The sequence below is a fragment of the Podarcis raffonei genome, chromosome 16 (genome assembly GCF_027172205.1).
Source record: "Podarcis raffonei isolate rPodRaf1 chromosome 16, rPodRaf1.pri, whole genome shotgun sequence".
Lineage (NCBI taxonomy): Eukaryota > Metazoa > Chordata > Lepidosauria > Squamata > Lacertidae > Podarcis > Podarcis raffonei.
The window spans coordinates 9,930,195-9,957,061 of NC_070617.1; the positions used below are offsets into that span (position 1 = coordinate 9,930,195).

The window sequence follows — 26,867 nt, forward strand, 5'->3', positions numbered from 1 at the left end:
CACACACACCCCGCCACACAACGCCGTGAAGCATCAGGATGTGGGGAAGCGAGCCATTGCCCTGTGCTAGGCATCCGCCTCTGCCGCTGCGTGCCGCAGCTGGCTGGCAGGCAGTCAACATTTCCTTGGATACATACAAGTCAATTTGCAGGAGCCAAGAGTGCTGCCGACCGCAGCGTTTGCAAGCGTTCCCCATCGTACAAGTCCTCAGGAGTCACTGGAGAGCGAGTTGCTTTCCCACGCCACACAACCTGGAGGAGGTTGCAGAGCGAATGAGAACGATGTTTCTCACGGCCCATGAATCAACACCTGGTCATTGCACCATCTCCGCAGAGCAGAATGCCTGCACGCTGCGTTCCTTTCTTCTGTCTTCCTGACTGAGGTGGGAGAGTGGGTGGTTTTTTGCTTGTTCTTGCTACAGGAGCCCCAATCCAGTTCCTCCAGAAATCTAGCCCCAGGCTTCCTGATCCGAGGCCCAAGTCACGAAGCAGCCCCAATCGTCGGCATCGGGAAGACGCACATTGAACGCCCTCTTACAGGTTACTCTCTCGGACGAGTCCGCTAAGGCTGTGGGGGCGCCTTCGCTCCAGCCGGCGGCCAGAGAGCAAGCGCCGCAAGGAGGAGGTAGAGCTCAGGTCCCCGCAGCTCTGCAGGTGAATCCCTTCCGGAGAGCTCCGCTCCAGCCTCTGCCTGGGCACCTGAGAGAAAAACAAAATGACAGCCTGTAAAGGAACACTAAGCCAGAGCTGCAATTTTCTTCCCTGCTCTAGAACCCTGCTAGCAGTGCTAAGGTGTGGCCCTGCAGCTCGAGAAATCGTACCAAAAAAAAAAAAAAATTGTATAAAATGTATATTTGTATTTTTTCTAATTTGTACTCAATAAAATTAATAATTTATTTTTTTAAAAGAGAAATCGTACTAAAAGGAGAGCAGCTCTGACCTCACAGAGAGATTGGCAAGCGGCGCTTTCAAAACAGGAATGACGGCTTCTAGCAGCTAAATGTATTGCAATATTTTAATATTTTTTGGGAAGCCACCCAGAGTGGCTGGGGAAGCCCGGCCAGATGGGCGGGGTATAAATAATAAATTATTATTATTATTATTATTATTATTATTATTATTATTATTATTATTATTATTATAAAAGAGCCAGACTTGTTTCAGAGAGGTTCGCCACAGAAGTTCAGCTCTTCTTTTTAGGCGGGCGAGGCAGAAAAGTAAAAAATTGTCTTAGGGGCCCATGGAGAGAGCTGCTCACATCCCCACAGGCTGTTTGACATATTTCTCCAGAGATACTTCTTTTTTTTTCATCCCTCTGTTCCAAAAATGCAGACCTAGCAGCTGTTGCACAAGAGGTTATACTGGTGGTTGCTCGCCTCCCCACCCTCCACAAGCCTGGTTAAGCCGGCTGCGTTGCATTTTCAGATACTGCATTGTTAACAGGAGGGAGGGATTCAGTTCAGTCTGCATTCAAAGGTGAACCTAGCAAATACCTTCTGAAGCAATACATGGAGCCGTCCCTCCAAATTCACAGTTCTCCAAATTTTGCAACGCAGTTCTCCAACTAATTAATGGGTACAGAGATACCTATGTCACAGTTGTTTTCTTGTTCGTTGCTATGCTATGTGTCTTTGTACTGTAAACCACCCTTGGATGAAGGGCGGTATAGAAATTTAATAAAATAAATACAGATATTAGTGAAAATAACGTAGAAAATAGACACGCACACACCCACACACATATATAGCTTTTTTCTACATTATTTTCACTAATAATGCTTTTACAAAGCAATTTTAATATATGTGTGTGTTGTATGCTGTGCCCACCAAACTCTGCAAAATAATAATAATAATAATAATAATAATAATAATAATAATAATAATATTTTATTATTTATACCCTGTCCATCTGGCTGGGTTTCCCCAGCCACTCGGGGCGGCTCCCAACAGAATATTAAAACACGATAAAACATCAAACATTAAAAACTTCCCTAAACAGGGCTCCCTTCAGGCATCTTCTAAAAATCTGGTAGTTGTTTATTTCCTTAACATCTGATGGGAGGGCGTTCCACGGGGAGGTGCTACTACCGAGAAGGCCCTCTGCCTAGTTCCCTGTAACCTCACTTCTCGCAGTGAGGGAACCGCCAGAAGGCCCTCAGAGATGGACCTCAGCGTCCAGGCTGGACGATGGGGGTGGAGACGCTCCTTCAGGTATACTTCACCAAGGTGCCACTTGCTGGCTCAACATCTCAGCTCACACTAAGCCATGAGTTGGCAAACTAAGGCCTGAGGGCCGGATCACGCCCAATCTACGGTAAATCAAGCCTGCGGCAGTCCGGGAATCAGCATGTTTTTACATGAGTAAAATGTGTCCTTTTATTTAAAATGCATCTCTGGGTTATTTGTGGGGCATAGGAATTTGCTCATTTCCCCCCCAAAAAAATATAGTCCAGTCCCCCACAAGGTCTGAGGGTCAGTGGACCGGCCCCCTGCTGAAAAAGTTTGCTGACCCCTGGCTTAAACCATGCAATGCAATTGCTGTGCCTTTAGCCCTTGCCTTGCCTATGTTTTGCTCAGGTCTATGAGTTGGGCAGAAACAACAAGTTCTTCATCTGGTAGCAAGGGTCAAGAAAGTAGCCATCTTACAAGATGGCACAACTCTGGGAAGCCTGCTGTGTCTGTGGCCAATGCTTTTTCAGCTTTGTCTATTCCTGCTTTGCTGTTGTTGAGGGATAAAAAGAGCAATGCGTGTTTTAGGCCACCTCCACAACATGGCTGCGCACACATTATTTATTTCCCTCCAAAGAATCCTGGGAACTGTAGTTTGCTCAGGGTACTGGGCATTGCACACCAGTGTGGAGCGAACTACGGTTCCCATGATGCTTTGTGGGTGGGGAAATGTGCTTTAAATTTACAGCATAGGCACAGTCTCTCGGGATTTTGTGGGAGGGGTTAAAGCACTTATCAGAAATTTAGGTTTGCGCAACTAAAGAGGATGGGCTTATTCTGTCACCGACCGCAACAAATCCATTTGCAAAAACAACACCAGATATTTAACATTCCGATTAAGGATGGTGAAATGAGCTGAAGCATGTTTAACAGGAAGACATGAAAGATTAACAGCGAGGCATGTGAACACGGTGCAGTGTTTGTTCTTGTATAACTCCCCTGCAATCCAATCTGAAGGAACGCTCAACAAACGCAGGGCATCGTCGAACTAACCTCCACAATTTGTGCCAAGAGATCAGGGAATATTGATGAGGGTAGACCTTATACTTGGGCTTACTCTCAGGGAAAAGTCAGAAGGGGTGTTCAGTTTCTGAAGCAGCCTCCCACATACCCGGGATTTAATCAAGGAAGAATTCATTGTGAAACCTAAACAGGAGCTGGTTCAGTTCCTTTGTCGCCTTCTTTCAAGAGCTGTTCCCTAAGGCTCGGGCAATTAGGATGTTTAACCCTAATTAGTCAGCACCATCAATTTGCCTCCTTAAATACCTGAAATGGCCCACATCATATGGGGGTTTCCCAACCTTTCAAAACTGGGGGCGGGGGGGTTATATTTTTGCCTTTGACATCCTAATCATGGAGTCCTTCCTGCTGGGTTCTTTCCTGTTTCCATCCACTGTGGGTGGATTTTAATTTATTACATTTGTTATTTGAGGGGGGGGAGATTTGGGGGGGGGGGATAGCACACAGGCAGCTTACAAGTAGCTCCAGAGGCTACATTTGGTCAGAATCGAGTATACTTTTCCAGAGTTAATGCTAAATACATTACTTCTGGTAAATTAGCCGCTAGAGGGCCGTGGCAATTTGTGCCCCGGGCTTATTTAGACTAGTCTACCAATGTAGTATCGGGACGCGGGTGGCACTGTGGGTTAAACCACAGAGACTAGGACTTGCTGATTAGAAGGTTGGCGGTTTGAATCCCCGCGACGGGGTGAGCTCCCATTGCTTGGTCCCTGCTCCTGCCAACCTAGCAGTTCGAAAGCACATCAAAGTGCAAGTAGATAAATAGGTATCGCTCCGGCGGGAAGGTAAACGGCGTTTCCGTGCACTGCTCTGGTTCGCCAGAAGCGGTTTAGTCATGCTGGTCACATGTCCCGGAAGCTGTACGCCGGCTCCCTCGGCCAATAAAGTGAGATGAGCCCCGCAACCCCAGAGTCGGCCACGACTGGACCTAATGGTCAGGGGTCCCTTTACCTTTTACCCATGTAGTATCTGAAACCAAAGCGGCACATGGGTTGCTAGATGTTAATTCCCCCCCGCCCAGCTCTCCTACCCCACTATTAGAGGGAAAGGGCTTTCTTAAAACAAAACAAAAGAATTCTTGTTCAAATGAAGAGAACAAAAAGGAACAGAAAATTGTAGAACTGGGAGGGACCACAAGGGTCATCTAGTCCAACCCCTTGCAACACAGGAATCTTTTTGCCCAGCGTGGGACTCAAACCCACAACCCTGAGATTAAAGTCTCGTGCTCTCCCAGCTCGGTGAGTTTTTAATGTTCTGATGTCTTGCTGTGTTTCTTATAAACTGAGTCACTGAGATCCAGCGCCGAGGGCCTTCTGGCGGTTCCCTCATTGCGACAAGTGAGGTTACAGGGAACCAGACAGAGGGCCTTCTCAGTGCTGCCGCCCACCCTGTGGAACGCCCTCCCTTCAGATGTGAAGGAAATAAACAGCTATCCTATCTTTAAAAGACATCTGAAGGCAGTCCTGTTCAGGGAAGTTTTTAATATTTAATGCTGTACTGTTTTTAACACTTGATTGGGAGCCGCCCAGAGTGGCTGGGGAAACTCAGCCAGATGGGCGGGGTATAAATAATAAATTATTATTATTATTATTATTATTATTATTATTATTATTATTATACAGTGGTACCTTGGTTTAAGAACAACTTAGTTTATGAACAACTTGGATTAAGAACGCTGCAAACCCGGAAGTAGGTGTTTTGGTTTGTGAACTTTGCCTTGGAAGCAGAACATGTTCTGCTTCCTGTTGAGTGTGTTCCATTTGTAAATTGAGTGCCCCGCTACTATGGGAAAGCACGCCTTGGTTTAAGAACGCTTTGGTTTAAGAACGGACTTCCAGAATGGATTAAGTTCATAAACCAAGGTACCACTGTATTCTATTGGGAGCTGACCAGATTGGCTGGTGCAACTCAGTCAGAAGGGTGGGATATAAGTAATAAATTAATTATCATCATCTTCACTTACTTGCCTTCCGTCCCACCAGCCACCGTGACTGCTGAGCTGATAAGAACTCCATTTCATGCGAAACAAAAAATAAACAGCATAGGAAATTCCACTATCTGGTGAAAACTTGTTTTGCCCTCCGTACCTGCTTGCGCCCCGGAGTGCTGCTTCGCCCTGCCATTTCTGCTCCCGCCAGAGCCAGGTTGCGCTTGGACCTGTGCAGGAAACGGGCCACGAGCCCACGCGTCCCACGGCACACCTTCAGGTCCCCCAGGGAGCGCGTGCCAGTCTTGGACAGGTGCTGCAGCGACGCTTTCCGTGGCACCTCCAGCTTGGCCTTCCCTGCCAAGCGAGCCCGCAGGGGCAGCTCGCAGAGTGACGGGTGTAAAAGGCAAGCTTCCGAGCAGGGCCCTGGGAAAGGAGGGAGGAAGGAGGGAGGCAAGGTATTAATGGCAGGTAATAAGAGCCTTCGGGACGTGGGTGGCGCTGTGGGTTAAACCACAGAGCCTAGGACTTGCCGATCAGAAGGTTGGCGGTTCGAATCCCCGCGATGGGGTGAGCGCCGTTGCTCGGTCCCTGCTCCTGCCAACCTTGCAGTTCGAAAGCACATCAAAGTGCAAGTAGATAAATAGGTACCACTCCGGCGGGAAGGTAAACAGCGTTTCCGTGCGCTGCTCTGGTTTGCCAGAAGCGGCTTAGTCCTGCTGGCCACATGACCTGGAAGCTGTACGCCGGATCCCTCGGCCAATAAAGCGAGATGAGCGCCGCAACCCCAGAGTTGGCCACGACTGGACCTAATGGTTAGGGGTCCCTTTACCCTTTACCTTTAATAAGAGCCTCCATCTTCAGAGGCACTCTACCTCTGAACATCACAATTGATGGTGGGGTACAGGACACAGGGGTATCAGAGGTTGTGTGATTTCTGCAGGATGCTATGGGACACAGTGGCGGAGCTTTATGCTCCGGCACCGGGGGGGGGCGGAGAGCAGGTGGGGGCAGGGCTGGCACACGTCCTGGGGTGGGGCGTGCCGCCCGTAGGGTCATGGCACGCATCCTGGGGGCGTGGCACCCAGCGCGGGCAGGGGAGCAGCCGCGATGGCACCCCACTGGGATTGTGATGGGACACGAACCAACTGGAAAATAAGCAATATGTCCGCCCTGAAACTTCTTCATGCAAAAACAATATTGGAAGTGGGATTGTGTACAGGCACCTCCCCACTTACGAGGGGTTTATATTCAGGGCCCCTGCACACATAAGTGGAACGCATGAAAGCGGGGAACACCGTGGCTCGTGAGAAGATCCTCCCCAGAGCCCGAGTCTTTGGGGAGGGTCTCCTTACGAGCCACAAGGACTCTCCAGAGTGCTCCCCACTTCCGGGTTCCACTTCTAGGTTCCTGGCTCCGTTACACACAAGTAGATTGCTCACACGTGAGGAGTCGTCTGTATAACCTTCCTGACACCATAATGAGCACAAATAGCAATGTAGAGACAATAAGGAGGAGGCATGGAAGGACCCCGAGTCACAGGAGCAGGAAATACTTCTTAAACATACAGCGTTTACAATAGCCACCTCGATTTCAAGGCGCTAGACACATAGCTGTCAACTTACAGATTTGAAAATAAGGGACCAGCAACCTCGAAAATAAGGGATCAGCAGCCAAAATAAGGGATTTCCCAAGCACAGGTATGTTCAACTTTTGAGCCCCTCCAAGCTAAAGGCAGAAAGCCCAGCCAGCAGCCAAACGAAGCCTCAAGCGGTGGTTCCCACAGCACAGCAACCCGGCAAAGGGGATGCAGCAAGGAAAACCACCGTCACCTCTCCGCTGGGAAGCGCTGAGCAAAGGCGAGTCCCCAGGCAACGCGGCCAATTTGATCGGCACAAGGCATTCAAGCTCCACCCCCCAGTCGTTCTTAGACTCCTTATTGGGTGAGCAATGCAGCCAAGCAACACAGTTGGAGCCTCCCTCCTCCCTGGCCGGCAGGGAGGGAGGGAGAGGAGCTGCTTCCTTTGAAACCCGGAAAATTTAAGGGACATCATTAATAAGGGACAGCAGTGGGACATAGCACTGGGATAAGGGACTTTCCCACCAAATAAGGGACAGTTGACAGCTATGGCTAGACACCTGTCTCATTTCAACTGTTAACTGAGTACAGAGGGCTGAAGCTACAACACTAAAAGTCCAGTTTCTAGTGCAGGCTAAAGACACTGCTGGGGCAGGTGGTTACTCTCAGCGGTGCCCCTTCTGAGGATCACAGTTGCCATGCAAGGATGAGCATGTTCACAATGTTTTAGGCTGCACTGTAGTAAGAATGAGTACAGCGTTCAGACTTACTACACTTTCGTAAGAAGAATGATGCCAAAAACTGTTAGTAATAATACTCAAGGCAATTTGTCATTAATCACCTGCTTTGTGTCTTAAAATAAAACGATGTAACTAGGAACAAAACATCCTGTGAGGGCAATTAACTCCTTGAACTCCTGACGTGTTTTATCTGCACGGAGGAACAGGTGGGTGGGAACTGTCTGGATTCCAAGGTAGCAGTCCTCATGATTCAAGCAGTCGCTGACCTCAACCTGTATCCGCTGGCTCATTGTTTGCCAGGTTCAAAGATGGCAACCTCACTCAGCTTCAGCAGCCAGCACCTTCAGCTGGATCTGCCTGATCACAAACAGCCAGCTCCAAAGATGGCTACCAAAGCAAGCCACTTCCCTCACCTGTATCTGCTGAGGAGTTGGGCCCATCCTCCTCCGACGCCTTGGCGCAGAATACCTCCTGGAAGTCTGCTTCTGGTGGGGAGTGAGGAAATGAAAGGCGGGAAAGAAATGGTTTTAAATGGGGGCGTTTCGGTAGCTCAGAAGCAGAGAACACCTTTTGCATTCAGGAGATCCCAGATGCAATCCCCAGCATCTCAAGGTACATACCATGCAAGTGTCCCGTGGGGGAAAAGCCCGGGAAATCCCATTTTTCTGAGTGCGAACATGGTGGCCACTTTGAGTGCTGTGATCTTGCGTGATTTCGCACTCAGATCTCACCCCAAAAATGCTGGGGGGGGGGCAATAATACATAGCACATATTCTTGTGAGAAAGCACGGCCTTGAAAACAGCACATATGGGATATTTAAGATGCAGACAAACCAACAATTTGTGTTTTGCTAGATAGGTACATAAAGGGAGCTGAACTCACAGAGTTTTCCTGTAAGCCTGCTAGAGAGAATTTGGTGAGATACAATCCTACTGTGCCCTGACATTGGTGGGGGGGGGGCATAGCTTTATATTATCCTACCTGCCTGGGCACGTCCTCTCCCTCTTTACATCTCTTTCCGCTGTGCCAGCAGCATGACGACATCTGCCATATTTGAGCTCCAAGCTCAGACTACGTTTTAAGCTAGACTTAGGTACAGTGGTACCTCGGGTTAAGTACTTAATTCGTTCTGGAGGTCCATTCTTAACCTGAAACTGTTCTTAACCTGAAGCACCACTTTAGCTAATGGGGCCTCCTGCTCCTGCCACGCTGCCGGAGCATGATTTCTGTTCTCATCCTGAACCAAAGTTCTTAACCTGAGGTAATATTTCTGGGTTAGCGAAGTCTGAAGCGTAAGTAACCCAAGGTACCACTGTATGCCTTGGTAGCTGAATTACCAATTGAAGCCTGCCTGAGCAAAGCTGCTGTACCGGTTACTCTTCAACAAGTATTCCGAGAAAGTAAATGTTACTTTTACCTTTTACGAGACTGTGTGCTTGTCATTTGAAGGGGGGAAATGCCAGGAAAATCCAGTCTGCCTTAAAGCGTCCTGGATTACTCAAACCAAAAGGCTAAAACTAGGCCAAGTTTCCTTTGAAGCTGCAAAAGGATGCTATTCTGCTGAACTCAAACGTGAGGAAGGAAGGTTGGTTTCTTTCAGTGGTTGGTTTCTTTCAGGTGGGCGCCATTCAGCAGGGCGGGGCGAGCCGCCCATGGGGGCAGGGCGCGCTGCATGGAGCTTCGTGGTGTAGTGGTTAAGAGCGGTAGTCTCGTAATCTGGGGAACCGGGTTCGCTTCCCCGCTCCTCCACATGCAGCTGCTGGGTGACCTTGGGCCAGTCACACTTCTCTGAAGTCTCTCAGCCCCACTCACCTCACAGAGTGTTTGTTGTGGGGGAGGAAGGGAAAGGAGAATGTTAGCCGCTTTGAGACTCCTTAAAGGGAGTGAAAGGCGGGATATCAAATCCAAACTCTTCTTCTTCTTCTTCTTCTTCTTCTTCTTCTTCTTCTTCTTCTTCTTCTTCTTCTTCTCCACCGCCTCTCCCTCAGCTGCCCTACAGACACAAGGCCCATGCTGCCATTTCAGGCCGTGTGGAACCTGCAGGCACCTAAGCCACCACGTCACTCCCAGGAGAGACATGTGGCTCGGGCATGCTGCAGGCCCCGCGGTAAGTGTTAGAATTCCTGCTCCGTGATTGCAGTCATGGGATTGTTGTCTTTCACATGACGGTGTGTGTTTTGACTCCACAGAGTGGGAAGTGACGGAGACAGGATGTTTGTGTTACTGTGTGCCGTGAAGTGGGACTATTGCCCTTTGTTCTTTTTCTCTTTGCTGTCTGATGCTAGAGAGAGAGAGGGAGCCATGTTGCAGTGCTCCATGTGTGTTTATATGTAAATAAAGTAGATTAGCCAAAATGCTGAGTTGCTGAGGTCTGTTACGCAAGCTACGAAGACTCTATGGATCCCTACATGTGCCTATGTCTGTTGGCATCGGTCGCTGTGATGTTCGGGCAGAAGAAAGGTTCTGAAGCGAGCGAACGAACGACCCCTTCTGAGGACTGAGGAAGTCCTCAGAAGGGAGCTGTTCCTGGAGGAAGAACTGAGGGGAGAGACTCCATCAGGCAAGGCCTCCTGCCACCTGCCTTGCCCCACTCTCTGCGTCTCAATGTGTATTGTATTGTTTTATGTACTGTGGCTTGCCATTGTTTTATTGATTATAGTTTAGATATTATTGTAACTGTTGAGTGGATTTCTGTTTAACTTTTATATGTTGATATTATTATTTTATACTATTCTAATGATTGTTGAATGTTACTTTTTTGATGGAGGTTGCCTATTTCAAAGTTATGTTTTATTATCACATTTTTGTATTGCATTAGATTGTTATAAGATGTACATTTTTTGTTTCTTCAGCTTGTAAACCGCCTTGAGTATTGTAAGATAGAAAGGCAGCATACAAATTAAAAATGATGATGAGGAGGAGGACGAGGAGGAGGGAGAGAACATGCTAGTCTGCCAGTGCCAGCCGCGTTTCATTATGTTTGTTGACTGAACTAAAAAGTTTCATGAGCACAAATTTTCTTTAACTCATATTTTTGTCATTTTGTCACACACACCCCACCAGTGATGACACCCAGGGCGGCCCGCACCCCCTTCCTCCGCTACTGGCACCATTGCCATTATAAGAGAACAAGGGTGGCGCTCATGGTGAGTGCCAGTACCTCTTCTTCTAGAAAAAACTGATAATATCTAATAAATATCTGATAATATCTAATAAATACAGTGGTACCTCAGGTTAAGTACTTAATTCATTCTGGAGGTCCGTTCTTAACCTGAAACTGTTCTTAACCTGAAGCACCACTTTAGCAAATGGGGCCTCCTGCTGCGCCGCCACCGCCCAATTTCTGTTCTCATCCTGAAGCAAAGTTTTTAACCCAAAGTAATATTTCTGGGTTAGCGGAGTCTGTAACCTGAAGCATATGTAACCTGAAGCGTCTGTAACCCAAGGTACCACTAGTCAAAACAAAAATTTTTTTTCCTTCCAGTAGCACCTTAAAGACCAACTAAGTTAGTTCTTGGTATGAGCTTTCGTGTGCATGCACACTTCTTCAGATACACAGAAGTGTGCATGCAAACGAAAGCTCATACCAAGAACTAACTTAGTTGGTCTTTAAGGTGCTACTGGAAGGAAAAAAATTTTTTGTTTTGACTATGGCAGACCAACACGGCTACCTTTCTGTACCAAGGTACCACTGTATATCCTTTCCCAGCATCTGTCCACATCGCAACGAAACACACCCATGCCACATTCTCCGCCATCCAACTTCCTCCCACCTGGTCTACTCACCATTCTCGCAGGCCGTGACGATCCCGGGATCGCTGTGAGACCTCAGCAGAGGACCCCGGACAGAAGGCAGTTGGTACGAGGCCTCGCTGCTCCGGCGCTGCCGCCCGGCGCCTTTGCGTCCCAGCAGCGAGGCCTTGGGCTTGACCCGCACCTCGGGGAAGCAAGGCCCGGCACTTTGGCCTAAGCTCTCCAGGCGCTGGCAGCTGTGCGTATGGGCACTGCCCGCCTCCCGCAAGCCCTCGTAGCCCGTGGAGCCGGGCGTGGAGCAGGAATACGAGCGCTCCCCGCGCAAGCGTGCCTGGGGTGTCTCCTCAAAAGGGCCCTGCAGGGTGGGGCTCTGAGGGTGCAGGCCGCACTGCCCGCAGTCCACGCTCAAGCAGTAGTCAGCCCGGCTGCGCTGGATGGAGCGGAACAAGACGTAATCCACCGAGCAGACAGAACCGCTGGCGTCCAGCAGGCAGGAGTCCTCGGATGGGCTGCTGTCGCCAGGAATGTCCACGATCTCCGACATAATCAGGGAGCCGCTGTCCATGGAAACCGCTGCAGGGGAGAGAGAGCGAGAGAGCGCCATTTTAGTAAAAATGGCACGCTTCCAGGGTCAGGGGAAACGGTTGGAGCTCTCACTTCCATACATTACTACTGGGAAAACCATGGCTTTAACTATACGGACCTTTGTTGGCAAGGTGATGTCTCTGCTTTTTAAGATGCTGTCTAAGTTTGCCATCGCCTTTCTCCCATCGCCCATCACTCATTATAATGCACATCAATCTCTGACTTTTGTCTTCTGGGTTTCTGGGGGTTTTCCTGTTGTTATTCTGTCTCTCACAGCTACAATAAACCTACCATTAAAATTATGGACTGGTCATTCCTTCGTCAGAGAGCAAACAGGCAAATTTAGCAGGGGATCAAATACTTTCCCCCCTCACTGTACCTGTCAGAGATCTGGTCCACCCAGGTCCATCGTTAGGGATGCATGCCTACAAAGGTCCTTACCTTCGCCACTGAGGACAACAGATGGGACCCGGTTGCAGGAACAAGGACCATGTGAGGTATCTGTAAACTGCGAGTCAAACAGAGTCACCTGCAGAGCAAAGGCAGAAAATGTTGGTGCGCAGCAAACTCGGGAACACCTCGCCCCTGGGGGCTGAATGCGGCCCCTCCAAGCCTCTCTTTCTGGCCCTCATGACTGTTCCCCAAGCCACACCCCCTACTGGGCCCTGCTTCAAGCCTTCCTCACGGGTTCTTGCCTGGCTGAAATGCGTCCCATCACATTGCAGCCATGTCTCTCACTTGCCTGGCTAGGTGATAGAAACTAGCTTACGACCGGTGCTAAGACCTGCATTGGCTCCCAGTACATTTCCGAGCACAGTTCAAAGTGTTGGTGCTGACCTTTAAAGCCCTAAATGGCCTCAGTCCAGTATACTTGAAGGAGTTTCTCCACCCCCATTGCTCAGCCCGGACACCGAGGTCCAGCGCTGGGGGCCTCCTGGTAGTTCCCTCCCTGCGAGAAGCGAAGTTACAGGGAACCAGGCAGAGGGCCTTCTCGGTAGTGGCACCCACCCTGTGGAACGCCCTCCCATCAGATGTCAAGGAGATAAACAACTGCAGTGGTACCTCAGTTTTCGAACGTAATCCGTTCTGGAAGACCGTTTGAGTTCCGAAACGTTCGAAAACCGAAAACTCAAAACGGAAGCCTCAAAACGGAAATCTCAATACGAAAAACTCAATACAGAAGCCATGTTTACAGTTCAACTTCTGAGGCGCATTCGAAAACCAAAGCATTTCCTTCCGGGTTTACGGTGTTCGAGTTTGAAAACCGAGGTAAAACTGTCTCTGACTTTTAGAAGACATCTAAAGGCAGCCCTGTATCGGGAAATTTTTAATGTTTGTTGTTGTGTTGTGCTTTTACTATTTTCTGTTGGGAGCTGCCTAGAGTGTCTGGAGCAAGCCAGTCAGATGGGTGGCATTATTATTATTATTATTATTATTATTATTATTATTATTATTATCTCAAGTCTCCTTCACTTCCTCTAGGAAGACATTGGATTCCCTCCAGAGAAAGAACCTGGAATATATTGATATATATAGCCTAGATACTGTAAAGGTGTGGTAATCTGTCATGGAACAACCCCCTTATAACCAGGTAGCAGGGGCTACCCAGACCTCGTTGCTGGTTGCAAAGAGGTCCCCATGACACTTCAAGGTTCAGGACTCCAAAATCGTAAGTCCACCACTACCCAAAGGAAGACCTTCCTGCCTTGAATTGTACCGATGTATTACCTGGCTGTCTCCGTGGAGTCCCATGACGGCCTCATAACTGGGAGGGAAGTCAGTGGGGTAGAGAGGAACCGGGCTGTCCATTGAGCCATTGTAGGTTATGCTGTCAGGAGGAGAAATAATAACCTCATTGTCCATGACATACTTTCCTTCTTGGTTATGCATTTATATCTCACTCTTTCCCTTAAGGAGGTCAGAATGGTATGCAGTGAAAACAGCGGGGTGGGGTGGGGGGAAGCATTAGTTTTTAAAAAGTAAGAGATGAGATGCTCTGAAGTCCATCTCCACCTGTGAGAGACACACAATCCGTACAGTTTCAAGCCTGCATTTTGCATCAATAAGGACTAGGAACCTGCATACAGTGGTACCTTGGTTCTCGAACCTAATCCATTCCAGGTGTGCATTTGACTCCCGAAACCATTCGAAAACCAAGGTGCGGCTTCTGATTGACGCGGAAGCAGCGTCGAATGTTTGGGTTCCGAAAAACATTCACAGACCGGATGTGATGGCCTGGGATTCGGACTCGGAGGCTGAACCTGAGGAATCCCAGCCTGCACAGGATTCCCCGCCTCCAGAACCAGCTGAGCCGGGGCTGGGGCTTGAGCCTGAAGGGTCCTCACCTGTGCTGGATCCTCAGGTGCAGACACCAGCTGAGTCTGCTCTGGCTCCTGAGGTGATGGAGGACCCATTGCCTGCAGGTGCTCCACTTTCAGCCCCGTCAGGGGAGGCTGAGGTTGCCTCTGGGTCCAGTAACCCTCCAGCCTCTCCTGAGCTGCAGAAGCTCAGGGCAGAAAGGCGGAGGGAACTAAGTTCTCACAGGAGGAGTGCTCGCCTCCAGGCCAGGAGAGGCGAGTCACCTGTGGACTGGGGCCGCCCTATGCCTCGGGGCAGATAAAAGCCAGCCAGCCCCAGTCCCAGGTTGTGGGAGCAACGTTGTTGGTAGCCTGTTCCTGCCCTGCTCTTCTGCCAGAGTTCCTGACCTCACCCGACTCCCTGCCTTGGACCCCGCTTCAGCTTTGACGGACAGCCTCCATACCACACTGTCAACCTCTGACTGGACTTGGACCTCGCTGCACGATTAACCCTTGGGACCAGCACACCGGAACTCTTACTTCTGGGGTTGTGGCATTTGGGAGCCGATTTGTTCGACAACTACCGTATTTTCCGCTCTAGTTTTAGAGGAGAAGAAGAAAAAAAATGTTCTCTCCCTCTCTGCTCAGCGCCTCTCCAGCAAAGCGGGAGGAGAAACAGAAGGGGCTCCTTCGCTAAAGGGGTGCTGCGCAGAGAGGGAAAGCTGCGCAGTGGCTCTCCAGCGAAGTGAAGCCGGGAGAGCAAGAGGGATCGATCCCTCTTGCTGTCCTGGCTTCAGCGAAAGCTGCGCAGCCTGCATTCACTCCGTAAGACGCACACACATTTCCCCTTACTTTTTAGGAGGGGAAGAGTGCGTCTTATAGAGCGAAAAATACAGTAAGCTGTTTGACAACCAAGGTATTTAAAAACAAGGAAGACTTCTTTCCATCCTCAGCCTCTTTGTCCCCCAAACTGCTCCCAGGCTCCCCCTCTTATCCTCCCCCACCTCTCCAACCCCCCCCCCACCTTTGGGCATCCGTCTCTGAACTGCAGGTGTACTCTGGAGGGTAATAGGGCGGAGGTGGCACTGGGGGAACAAACTCTTCCAGGTCCAACATATGCTGCAAGAACGTGTCCGGGGGTGACGTGCAATCCAGCGTCACGGAGCTGGAACGTGGAGGGGACAGCTGTGGAAGGAGACAGAAAACAGGGTAAGTGAGGGGGCTGGGCAAGATCTGAAAGGCCCCTGATGTTCTGAGGAACCCTTTCTCTTGTTGACATAGGCTGGATACACACCATGTGTCTAAAGCACACGGCATCCCTCAAAGGATCCTGGGAACTTTTAGTCTATCCCTCACCACACTACGGTTCCCAGCACCCTTAACAAACTACAGTTCCCAGATTTCTTTAAGTGGGTGTGTGCTTTAAATGTATGGTGGGTATGCAGCCCTGGGGTTAAGTCTGTTTCCTGGGCATAATTTGCAACCCATCAGTCCCAAAGAAGCCCAGAAATTGGATTTATCAGAACCTGGGAAACTTGTCTAAGAGTCACATCCAAATGAAGAATCCTGAGAACTGTAGTTTGCGGAGGGTTCTGGGAATTGTTGCTTCGCAAGGGGTCAACTACAGTTCCCAGGATTCTCTGGAAGAAGCCATGGGCTTTCCCTGTGACCAGAATCACGACACATCAACAAGAAATTGTGCCTCCAGTGTTGCGGGTACAACTCTGTGGAACTCCCTCCCACAAGAAGTTAGACAGGCGCTGTTGTCCCTGATGAGTTTCAGACACTTAATTAAAACCATTTTATTTCAGGAGAACCTTTGCACCACGAATGCTTCTCTGAGGCTTTACATTTTCTGGTGCTGTTTGTTGAAATTGCTTTTCTGAGGTTTAAATTATGCTTCGATTTTTATTCTGATAAGACGCTTTGAGACCTAGATGGTAAAAAGCAGGATATGAACTTTTTAAAAAGAAAGAAAAGAAAGAAATGTATAAGGTCGATGCTACCACTGAAGGAGGAGACCGAAGGGGAGGGTGAAACTTCAACACTCTTCTTGCAACCCCACTGCTCAAAAGGGAAGTGGTGAGTGAGGGGTGGGGTTTTTTAGGAGGGGGGGGGTTTAAAGATTGGCCAGGAGGGCTCGGTGTCTTAGCATATAAGGATGGCAGGGATAGCGAACGTTCTGATCCGCCATTGGCTCAAATAGAGTGTGTTCACACTGCAGCCCGAAAGTGCTGTGAAGTTGTTTCTCTCCCACCCCCCAACACACATCTGGTGCATTTCACAGGCCCACCTCCCCCCATTCCAGCTGTTCACATCAGCACAACTTCATTAGTGTCAGATTTGTTTCTGTTTGGCTATACAGCAGAACCGGGGCATCATTACCCTACGTAAAGGCATTCACACCTCGGCTAGAGATGACTTAAAAAGGTAAAGGGACCCCTGACCATTAGGTCCAGTCGTGACCGACTCTGGGGTTGCGGCGCTCATCTCGCTTTATTGGCCGAGGGAGCCGGCGTACAGCTTCCGGGTCATGTGGCCAGCAGGACTAAGCCGCTTCTGGCGAACCAGAGCAACGCACGGAAACACCGTTTACCTTCCTGCCAGAGCGGTACCTATTTATCTACTTGCACTTTGACATGTTTTCGAACTGCTAGGTTGGCAGGAGCAGGGACCGAGCAACAGGAGCTCACCCCGTCGTGGGGATTCGAACTGTGACCTTCTGATCGGCAAGTCCTAGGCTCTGTGGTTTAACCCACAGCGCCACCTGCGCCCCACAGGGATGACTTAGGAGAAGCTTAAATACTCCTAATTTGCGTGGAGCTGGTTTGAGAAAAGTTATTAGAGTAGTATTTCATAACAAAATACAGGATGCATGTGCATTTTGCATGAAGATTTTACCTGTACGCTGTCAGGCAAAAAGGTGGGGTAAATTGATAATTTTAATTTAATTTTCTTTAAAAAAACCATTTTAATTTAATTTTTTTTAATGTTAATTTTTTTAAAAAAATAAATAATTATTTTTAAACTGGCAGTGAGTATGCAGAAAATGGGTGTGTGAAAGACAGCCCTGAAAAGATTTTGAGAGGATAAGGAGAGGTTTTGAAAGCGCTCAGATCGTTCCCAAGTGAATCTGAGGCAAGCTGGGAGCAGGCTGCCCGTCTCTGGAACTCACCGCATAGAGGATGTCGAAAGAGAAGATTTGGATGCAACACATAATGGCAGAGAGGGTACACACCACGATGGCGAAAACAGTCAGGCCACACACACTGAAGAGGAGGTCCTGAAGGGGCGGGGAAGTGGGGAGGTGGGGGGTGTCAAAACAGATCATTGTCACTGCGGTTGCAAAGGAACACTTGATGATAAGTCTGGCTGCCTAGACACTAATCCGTTTGCGGCACACAAAGGTAGCTTTCCTCGACCCGGAAGAGCTTGTTGCGGACCCTAAACACTCTGCTTTTCATCTAGATTTGATTCTAGGTCCTGCCATCAAGTTGATACACATTTGGAAAACCTTCCCTTGACCGGGTTGGTTATCCATGCCTTTTTCTCCCTGCCCAGGCCCCAAGTGACTGAAAAATAAGGTTACCAGACGTCCCCGTTTCCCGGGGACAGTCCCCGGATTTACAAATCAGTCCCCTTACAAAATCCATTGAAGCTGAAAAGTGTCCCTGGATTTCTTAAGTTGTGGGTGAACATATCAGACCACACAGCAATTTTTGTTTCTTACACTCTCATTCACACACACACACACACACACACACACACACACACACCTCCCATAAAACGTCGGATGCAGAATGTAACCTTCATCAAAAACCGCCAATAGATCCGTCTGCAATCAGGAGCATCCTTGTTTACTCACCTTGAGGACCAGGCGGACCTTGGAGCAATTTGGATCCAGTTCTGCGTTACTTCCGCAGCTTCCGAGCTGGCAGCAAGGGCACAGCTGAGATGGAGAGGTGCCCTGCTGGGGAGGCAGGAAAAGTTTGTAAGTGTGCTGCTGGCAAATGTTGTACTTTAACACGAGGCAAGGTTTCTGGGCCTGCCTGCAGTTGCACAGCACCATGGGCCTCGTAGTCTCCTTCCTTCCTCCCCTGTTGCTCCTTTATCCTTGGAATTGCCCCCACCCCAAAACAACTTTTGAAGCCTCCCCTCTTACTTCTTTCGACACCCACCTTTTCCACGAAGTGTTTGGCACACAACCATGCAAGTCCCCACAGCCCTGTCGCGACTAAACCGAACTATGCGGTAACTAAAACAATTCATATTCCCATTGCTGTAAATACGCAAAGAAATACTCTAATGTAAAATGGTACATGCATGCTTGGAAGAGGGAAGAGGGATGCAGCAAGGCGTTTTGGGGGGGGGCGCAGCTGGCAGAGTTAAGTGGGCCCTCCTCCCCAATCCCTCTGCTCCAAAGCGCCCCCTTCGAAAGCTGCTTTTCCCCCTTTGAAGCCACCTTCCCCAACCAGGTGCCCTCCAGATGTCGCTGGAGTCTTTTCCCCTGATCACTGGCCACACCGCTTGAGAATGATGAGAACTGGAGCCCAAGAACATTGCTGAACTACATCTCCCATCATCGAAGACCGTCATTGAACTACAACTCCCATCGTCCATAGCCATTGGCTGCGTTAGCTGAGGGTGACGGGAGCTGGAAACCCAATAACATTGTTGAACTACAACTCCCATCATCGAAGACCGTTGTTGAACTACAACTCCCATCGTCCATAACCATTGGCTGTGTTACCTGAGGCTGACGGGAGCTGGAAACCCAATAACGTTGTTGAACCACAACCCCCATCATCCGTGACCATTGGCCAGGCTGGCCGAGGCTGATGGGAGCGGGAGTCCAAGAACACAGCTGAACTACAACTCCCATCATCCCTCAGCATTAGCCGTGCCAGCTGCCAGGGGGCTGCCGGGAGCTTGGCGATGCCTGGAGAGCACTCGGTTGTGGAAGGCTGCGCTGGAGGAAGAACGTAACGTATTAGCTCTGCTCTACGTCAAACCCCACCTGGAAGTCCAGGCTCCGTATCCCCTGCTCCTTCCAGACCGCATAACGGTCCCGTTGTCTTACCGGCTCGCAAGCCTCCAGGGACTTCACCTGCTGCTGTGCATTTTGGCAGGAGAGGATGGAGCCAGCCAGGGTAAGCATGACTCCGAGGACTGAGAGGAGCGTGAAGAAGGTAATCTGGGGGGTGGCGGGGAGAAAGAAGGCCGTTAAATCCCTAAGGAAGACGAAGGGGGAAGAGACACACACAGGAAACGGAGGAAGAAGGTGTCTTGCCAGAATGTTGTCCAATCTAGCTCAATAATAATAATAATAATAATAAAATTTATTTATACCCCGCCCTCCCCAGCCAGAGCCGGGCTCAGGGCTGCTAACACCAATAAAATCACAGTAAAAACATAATAGAGGGAAAAGGGGGTGGGAAGGAAAAGGGGAAAAAACCAATTTAAAATACAGGTTAAAATGCAATTTAAAATGCAGCCTCATTTTAAAGTAGCTGATAAATCAAGACCACAAGGGGAGGGAAACATAAGGGTTAGACCGAGTCCAAACCAAAGGCCAGGCGGAACAGCTCTGTCTTGCAGGCCCTGCGGAAAGATGTCAAGTCCCGCAGGGCCCTAGTCTCTTGTGACAGCGCGTTCCACCACATCGGGGCCAGTACTGAAAAGGCCCTGGCCCTAGTTGAGACCAATCTAACCTCCTTGAGGCTCGGGACCTCCAAGGTGTTGTCATTTGTGGACCTTAAGGTCCTTCGCGGGGCATACCAGGAGAGGCGGGGTCCTGTAGGTACGTGGGTCCTAGGCCCCACAGGTTGGCAGAAGCTCTCCAGGGTTCCAGGCAGGGGTCTCTCTCCCTCCCAGCCTTACCTGGAGATGCTGAGGACCGAACCCAGGACCCTCTGCATGCAAAGCAGATACTGTGCCCCCTGAGCTACGGCCCATCCCAAAACAGTCACAGCGAGAAATCTCTTCAGACAGCAGATTTCCTTCCAGCCCAGGCTGATTAAGTGTGCACAAAACCACTTCCGAACTCGAGAGGAGGTGGAGTTGCGGGTTTCACGCCTTCTCCACGTGCGCGGGGGCTGGCTCTCAGCCTCCGCGCGATTGAAGGGATCCCTAGCCGCGTCATCCCCTGGCCAGCCAATTGGCTGGCCTGGGGGGGGGGGCATGGCTGGCGCAATATCACACTGGCGCAGCCAGGGATCTCCCTCTTTCCCCGCCTGTCAGCTGTTCCTGCTTTTCCCACCCTCCCACCCTTTAAGGTTTCCGTCCTTGACCTTGCTATGGACCTCGGTTGGTGGCCGTTAAGGGGCCTGGTAGGAATTTTTTCCACTTGGCAAATTGGCACCAGCCACTTGGTTTTTCGCCTGCCTCGTAGCAAATCGTCACAACTTCCTCAGCATTGGCGGTTAGGCATTGGTATGGTATTGTCATGTAGATGAAGGGGGGGAGGAAGCGCCATCACCTCCCCTGAATATCGAAGGGTAGTCCAGTAAAGGATTCTGGGGTGTGTGGCCCTGTCCGAAGCCTCTGGAGGTGAGGACCTAAGGCACGCCCCCTATCGGTGACCCCGGGGGAGTTCCTAGTTGATGTGCATCAGCAGGACTCCCCCTTGTTGTTTAGTCGTTTAGTCATGTCCGACTCTTCGTGACCCCATGGACCAGAGCATGCCAGGCACTCCTGTCTTCCACTGCCTCCCGCAGTTTGGTCAAACTCATGCTGGTAGCTTCGAGAACACTGTCCCACCAACTCGTCCTCTGTCGTCCCCTTCTCCTTCTGCCCTCCATCTTTCCCAACATCAGGGTCTTTTCCAGGGAGTCTTCTCTTCTCATGAAGTGGCCAAAGTACTGGAGCCTCAGCTTCAGGATCTGTCCTTCCAGTGAGCACTCAGGGCTGATTTCCTTAAGAATGGATAGGTCTGATCTTCTTGCAGTCCATGGGACTCTCAAGAGTCTCCTCCAGCACCAGAATTCAAAAGCATCAATTCTTCAGCGATCAGCCTTCTTTATGGTCCAGCTCTCACTTCCATACATCACTACTGGGACTCCCTCTACTGGTGGTTAACCCTTCCCGGTCTTCAAGCAATCGGGCTGAAGCCAGATAGTTGGTTAATAAGACCAATGCCTAAGTCAATACCGCTCATTCCTGTAACCAATAAAGTTGTGACCATTTTTTGCCCATTAACCTAAATATTTGTGTCATGTGTCTTTATTTCCACCGGGGGGAGGCGGGAATTCGCCACACAGTGGAAGGTGCTACAAGTAGGGTTAGACCCTACAGAGTAGAGCTGGGGAAGGAGGACTTCCACAACAGTACAAATCAGAGGGAGAACAAATTTCATTCTGGCTTGTAGCCTTTTGACAGCCTTATCCTCCGCAAAATTCTCTTTTACGGCCGTCCAGGTTAGCAGCCGTCACGAATTCTTGCAGGAGTGAGTTCCACAGTAGGTGCCATGTGGAAAAAACGACTCTTTTGTCTGACACCCAAATCTTTCCCTCAGTTGGCTTCATCTGATGTCCTCAAATTCCAGCGTTATAGGAAAGAGAGAGAGAAACTTTCCATTGGTCCACTTGCAGCATTTTAAGCACATCTATCATGTCTAGACGCAGGTGGCGCTGTGGGTTAAACCACAGATCCTAGGAATTGCCGATCAGAAGGTCAGCGGTTCGAATCCCTGTGACGGGGTGAGCTCCTGTTGCTCGGTCCCTGCTCCTGCCACCCTAGCAGTCTGAAAGCACGTCAAAGTGCAAGTAGATAAATAGGTACCACTCCGGCGGGAAGGTAAATGGCGTTTCCGTGTGCTGCTCTGGTTCGCCAGAAGCGGCTTTGTCATGCTGGCCACATGACCCGGAAGCTGTACGCCAGCTCCCTCAGCCTGTAAAGCGAGATGAGCGCCGCAACCCCAGAGTCGGTCACGACTGGACCTAATGGTCAGGGGTCCCTTTACCTTTATCATGTCTAGGGCTGGGTGATATCTGATTTTCAACATCGCGATATCCGGTTCATCAACATCGTGATATACTGATATATCACAAAGTCTGAAATAAGGATGGAGCTCGGCTGGCTTCACGGTTTTCCGCGCGTTGTGATTTTTGCATAGCACACAAACGCACACACGTATTGTGGTTCGTGAGATATTGCTAGGTCAAAAATTATGAAACTGATATCATGATAGGGACTTCAAACCAGTTTTGGACGATATATTAATATATTGCCTTGCCCTAATCATGTCCCTCTCACCGGTCTGTTGGGTTCCTTCTAAGACAACTCCTCTCTCTCTCTCTTTTTCTCTCGAGCTCATGATGCCCCACTTTTGGAACGATAATGCCTCTCTCCACCCGCCTTCCATTCAGAGAACCCACCTTTTCCATAAAGCCTTTGGCACAACCTCAGCTGGAAGGAATCCTAAGTATAAATGCGTTTCTTGACAATTTGTCTCCCTTTATGCCTGCTTAGCCTTCCTTCTGCACATCAACCCTTTCCCCCTTTGTGTTTCCTAAGAACATTTGCTTTTCAGAGCTTGGGAAGTTCGTTCTGAAACGGAACTCGTTTTGGTTCAAGTTCAAGACATCCAAAGAGGAACAGATTCTGGCGAACGACCGTCCCTTTACAAAGCAAACTCGTTCAGTCCAGAGTTCGATTCAAGTTCGTCTGAATGATCCTCAACATTCAGACAGTTGCAGGCTGCTGAAGTATAGAATACAGTGGTACCTCGGGTTACAAACACTTCGGGTTACAAACTCCGCTAACCTGAAATAGTACCTCAGGTTGAGAACTTTGCCCCAAGATGAGAACAGAAATCGCGCGGCAGCGGCGAGGCGGCAGCAGGAGGTCCCATTAGCTAAAGCAAGCCTCAGGTTAAGAACGGTTTCGGGTTAAAAACAGACCTTCCAAATGAATTAAGTTCATAACCTGAGGTACCACTATATACTGAAAGAAGATGAAGCAAACCTCAAAACATACGGTGGTGTGTGAATGGTTTTTTTCCATGTATTTCCCCCATCAATTATGTACTTTAATGGCCCGAAAACTCCAAAGCTTATTTTTTTAAAAAAGCAAATGAAGAGAATGAACTTGAAGATGAACTAGAAACCTTCCAAAGTTCCACCGCCAAAAGAACTTTCTTTGTGTTCATTTAACTTGGCAGTTACGGGAACGACTTTCAGGCGCAGCCCAGAGATTTCTGAATTAATTCAGTTAACTGTGTTAAGAAGAAGAAGAAGAGTTTGGACTTGATATCGCGCCTTTCACTCCCCTTAAGGAGTCTCAAAGCGGCTAACTATCTCCTTTCCCTTCCTCCCCCACAACAAACACTCTGTGAGGTGAGTGGGGCTGAGAGACTTCAGAGAAAAGTGTGACTAGCCCAAGGTCACCCAGCAGCTGCACGTGGAGGAGCGGGGAATCGAACCCAGTTCACCAGATTATGAGTCTACTGCTCTTAACCACTACACCACGCTAGACTAGTTCATTCCAAACACAAACGAAGCGTCAATACTTACCACCGGGGTGAACGGGCGCCTCCAGGAGACGATGCCAACCACTCCGGAGAATGCCAACTAGAGATCAAGACACACAGAGAAGAGAGGTTGCCTTGATTGCCAAAGATCTACCAGTGGCTTTGAGTGACCACTGCTGGTCCTCTCTAGGTGAGAAGGAAGCTGCTGAGAACTTGGCCAGGGGTGGGACGGCCCACTTCTATACATTATTATTTTTAAAGAAGAAACATGTCTCCCCAAACTGGAAGCTTTCGCTTCTGCTTTCCATTAACCAAAGCTTTTCTCATTTTTCCAAAGGGCTGCCGCTGAAGATGGTTCGGAAACTACAGCTAGTGCAGAATTCAGCGGCCAGGTTGCAAGGCAATGTCAGCATATCACACCAATCCTGGTCCGACTGCACTGGCTGCCAATTAGTTTCTGGGCATAATTCAAAGTGCTGTTTTTGATCTATAAAGCCTTAAACAGTTCAGGACCTCAGGACCAAAAGCACCACCTCTTTCCATATGAACCTACCTGGACCCTAGATGGCAACAACACGAGAACGGGCCTTTTCTGTGGTGGCTCCCCACTTGTGAAATGCTCTCCCCAGGAAGGCTGACCTGGCACCCTCATTATAAACTTTTAGGCACCAGGAGAAAGCGTTCCTATTTAACCACGCCCTGGGCTGACATCTGATGCCCTTTTAAATATATGGTGGGGGGGTTATTGGTTTGTTGTTGTTCTTTATATTGTATTTTGTGTTTTTTATATTGCAGTTTTATGTTGTCAACGGCTCTGAGATCGACGGCTAAAAGGTGGTATACAAATTTAATAAATAATAATAATAATAATTTTCAAATCTTAAGCTCAGTTCTCCCCTATTTTCACATCACTGTACAGTTTGTTTAAAAAACAACAACCATTTCTTCACAATAAATTGCCAGCATTTTAGTGCGTACCTCCGAATGGGCACACTTTTCTACGCAGCATTGCCTAAAATACACATTTTTGCAAAGCGTATTTCCCCTCACGCTTACATTTCCCCTCACGCAATGCATTTTGGCCTGCTCTTTTCTTTATCATACGCATTTTTAGGCACACTTTACCTCAGAGCATGCATTTTCATGCACGTTGCTCAGCTGCAGAACTGCACTGCAAACAAAAAAAAATGGAGAAGCGCCGGTTTCGAAGCTGTTTCAGCTGGAATACAGTTGCAGAAAGCGTGACCAAATCACAGTGGGTTTTTTTAGCAGTTGCTAGGAAGGACCTCCTGGAATAAGTCGGCACATCTCTGTCCCGGATTAAACAGGGGAGAGAGGCTGCAAAGGTCAGCGTTCTTTCCCATGGCTGCTGGCAGCCGAGTTGCCTCTGATAGCAGAGGAGGGACGCAGCATTTCTCAGTCGGCTGTGGATTTTATTATTATTATTTTATAATGGAGTTCATTTGCTCTAAATTATTCATGATTACATTTTTTTTATAGGTGATGTGATTGAAAACACAGCCGGCAGCAACTGCCTCCCTCGAGCTGAGGAAACACACGATTGGTGCCTAAAGCTAAGTCCTGCTCAGAGGAGACCCACTGATATTAATGCTCAAGGGTTAACTGAGGCCAACTCTCTGCAATGGGTCTATTCTGAGCAGGATTTCGTTGGATCTCAGTGTAAACAATGCGTAGAAGGGGGCGGGGGCCAAGTATCTTTGTGTCGTTTGAGGTTCCAGGCCCTCCTCTCAGAGATATTTAAAGATTAGGTGCTAGAGGACTGCCATGCGCTGTACGTGGGGCTGCCCTAGAAGACGACTCAGTTTGGTGCAAGATGGCAGCAGCCAGATTACTGGTTGGGGTTGCCATAATAATAATAATAATAATAATAATAATAATAATAATAATAATAATAATTTATTTATACCCCACCCTCCCCAGCCAAGACAGGGCTCAGGGTGGCTAACACTGAATATAAATACAGTAGAAACATTAAAACAACAACAACAAAGAAAAAACAGTTGATTAAAATATAAGTTAGAATACAGTTTAAAATGCAGCCTCGTTTTAGTGGTAGCCCATAGATCAAAGCCATAAGGGGAGAAAACATCAAATATTTACCGGGGCCAACTATCCGTGCTGGTCCTACATGGGCCAGCAAAAAGAGCCAAGGGAAAAATTATATACAAATCCCATATAAGGGGTTCCATCAAATAATAATAATAATAATAATAATAATAATAATAATAATAATAATAATTAATAATGAGAGGGGGGATAGACAGTCCATCCGAAAGGCCAGGCGGAACTCATAAAACCGTGTTCTAAAGCAGATGCACTGGCTGCCGGTTGCTTTTTGGGCATAATTTAAGGTGTTCACACTAGTTTAAAGCTCTAAAGGACTAGAAGGCTAGCTCTTTCCCTTGAGACCCTCTTGGGTGCTGAGATCAGCCGAGGAGGCCCTCTGGGTAGCTCTGCCACCCTCAGAGGTCCAACACAGTCTTCTGGCTGTGGGTCCACCCCACCATTGCCTGTGGCCCCCAACTTACTTCCCCTTCATGGGGGGGGGGGCAGATATTCCAGTTCAAGGGTTTGTCACACAACATCGCCTTGATATTTTACAATATGGCGGTATTTAGAAATGTGTCTGTAAATAATTATGTTGTTGTTTGAATTTATATACCGCCCTACACCCGCAGGTTTAATCCTATAAAAGTAAAAACCAACGCTAACCAACGTTAAAATGCCTAAATCAAATAGACATGATGAGAGACCAAATAAAAGTTTGCCAAACCAGAAAGAACTTGAAATTCGGAATCCCCCTGGGGAAACACACACACTCTTTTATTGAGTAATTAATGAGTAATTAATGAACTGGAATGACTACTTGCTCTCAGTGCTGTCATGTGAACCTATTGCCTATTAATGGCAATCTGCATCAGGCACCTCTGCCAGAGGTGAGGTGGGCAGTGAAATCAGACAGGGCCTTTTTAGTGGTGGCTCCCTAACTGTATAATTCTTAGCCTTGGGACAGTTAGCTGGTATCTATTTTGTTTGTCTCTCCAGATCCAGCTTATATGTTTTTGATTTCCCTGGGCTTTCAGTGGGTTTTCTGCTGTATATTTTAATTATGATTGCTACTTATCAACTTGCTTTCATTTTTGCTGCTGATTTCAGTGTGGGTAGTTTGTTTGATTTAAAAAAAAAAATATTTCTTGGAAGTGTTGGCTGATGGATGGCATCCCAGAAATCTGTTAAATAAGTAAATA

The 26,867-nt window shown here is 48.6% G+C and overlaps 1 protein-coding gene across 4 annotated transcripts in view; it reads right to left on the bottom strand.

Moving 5' to 3' along the window:
* Positions 1 to 349: 349 nt before the first annotated feature.
* Positions 350 to 26,867, bottom strand: part of ENTREP3 (endosomal transmembrane epsin interactor 3) — a 29,247-nt gene continuing 2,729 nt past the window's right edge. The window contains exons 3-13 of one of the 4 annotated variants that reach the window (XM_053368009.1): positions 23,642 to 23,698; positions 19,210 to 19,323; positions 17,995 to 18,096; positions 17,305 to 17,412; positions 15,154 to 15,314; positions 13,561 to 13,660; positions 12,274 to 12,361; positions 11,281 to 11,820; positions 7,907 to 7,978; positions 5,335 to 5,600; positions 350 to 698 (exon numbers count right to left, since the gene is read on the bottom strand). In XM_053368009.1, the coding sequence (XP_053223984.1) occupies positions 534 to 698; positions 5,335 to 5,600; positions 7,907 to 7,978; positions 11,281 to 11,820; positions 12,274 to 12,361; positions 13,561 to 13,660; positions 15,154 to 15,314; positions 17,305 to 17,412; positions 17,995 to 18,096; positions 19,210 to 19,323; positions 23,642 to 23,698 (1,773 nt within the window). In that variant the 3' untranslated portion in view covers positions 350 to 533. Of the gene's footprint in view, positions 699 to 5,334; positions 5,601 to 7,906; positions 7,979 to 11,280; positions 11,821 to 12,273; positions 12,362 to 13,560; positions 13,661 to 15,153; positions 15,315 to 17,304; positions 17,413 to 17,994; positions 18,100 to 19,146; positions 19,324 to 23,641; positions 23,699 to 26,867 lie in introns of all 4 variants that reach the window. The other 3 variants (XM_053368008.1, XM_053368007.1, XM_053368006.1) reach the window with 3 other exon arrangements.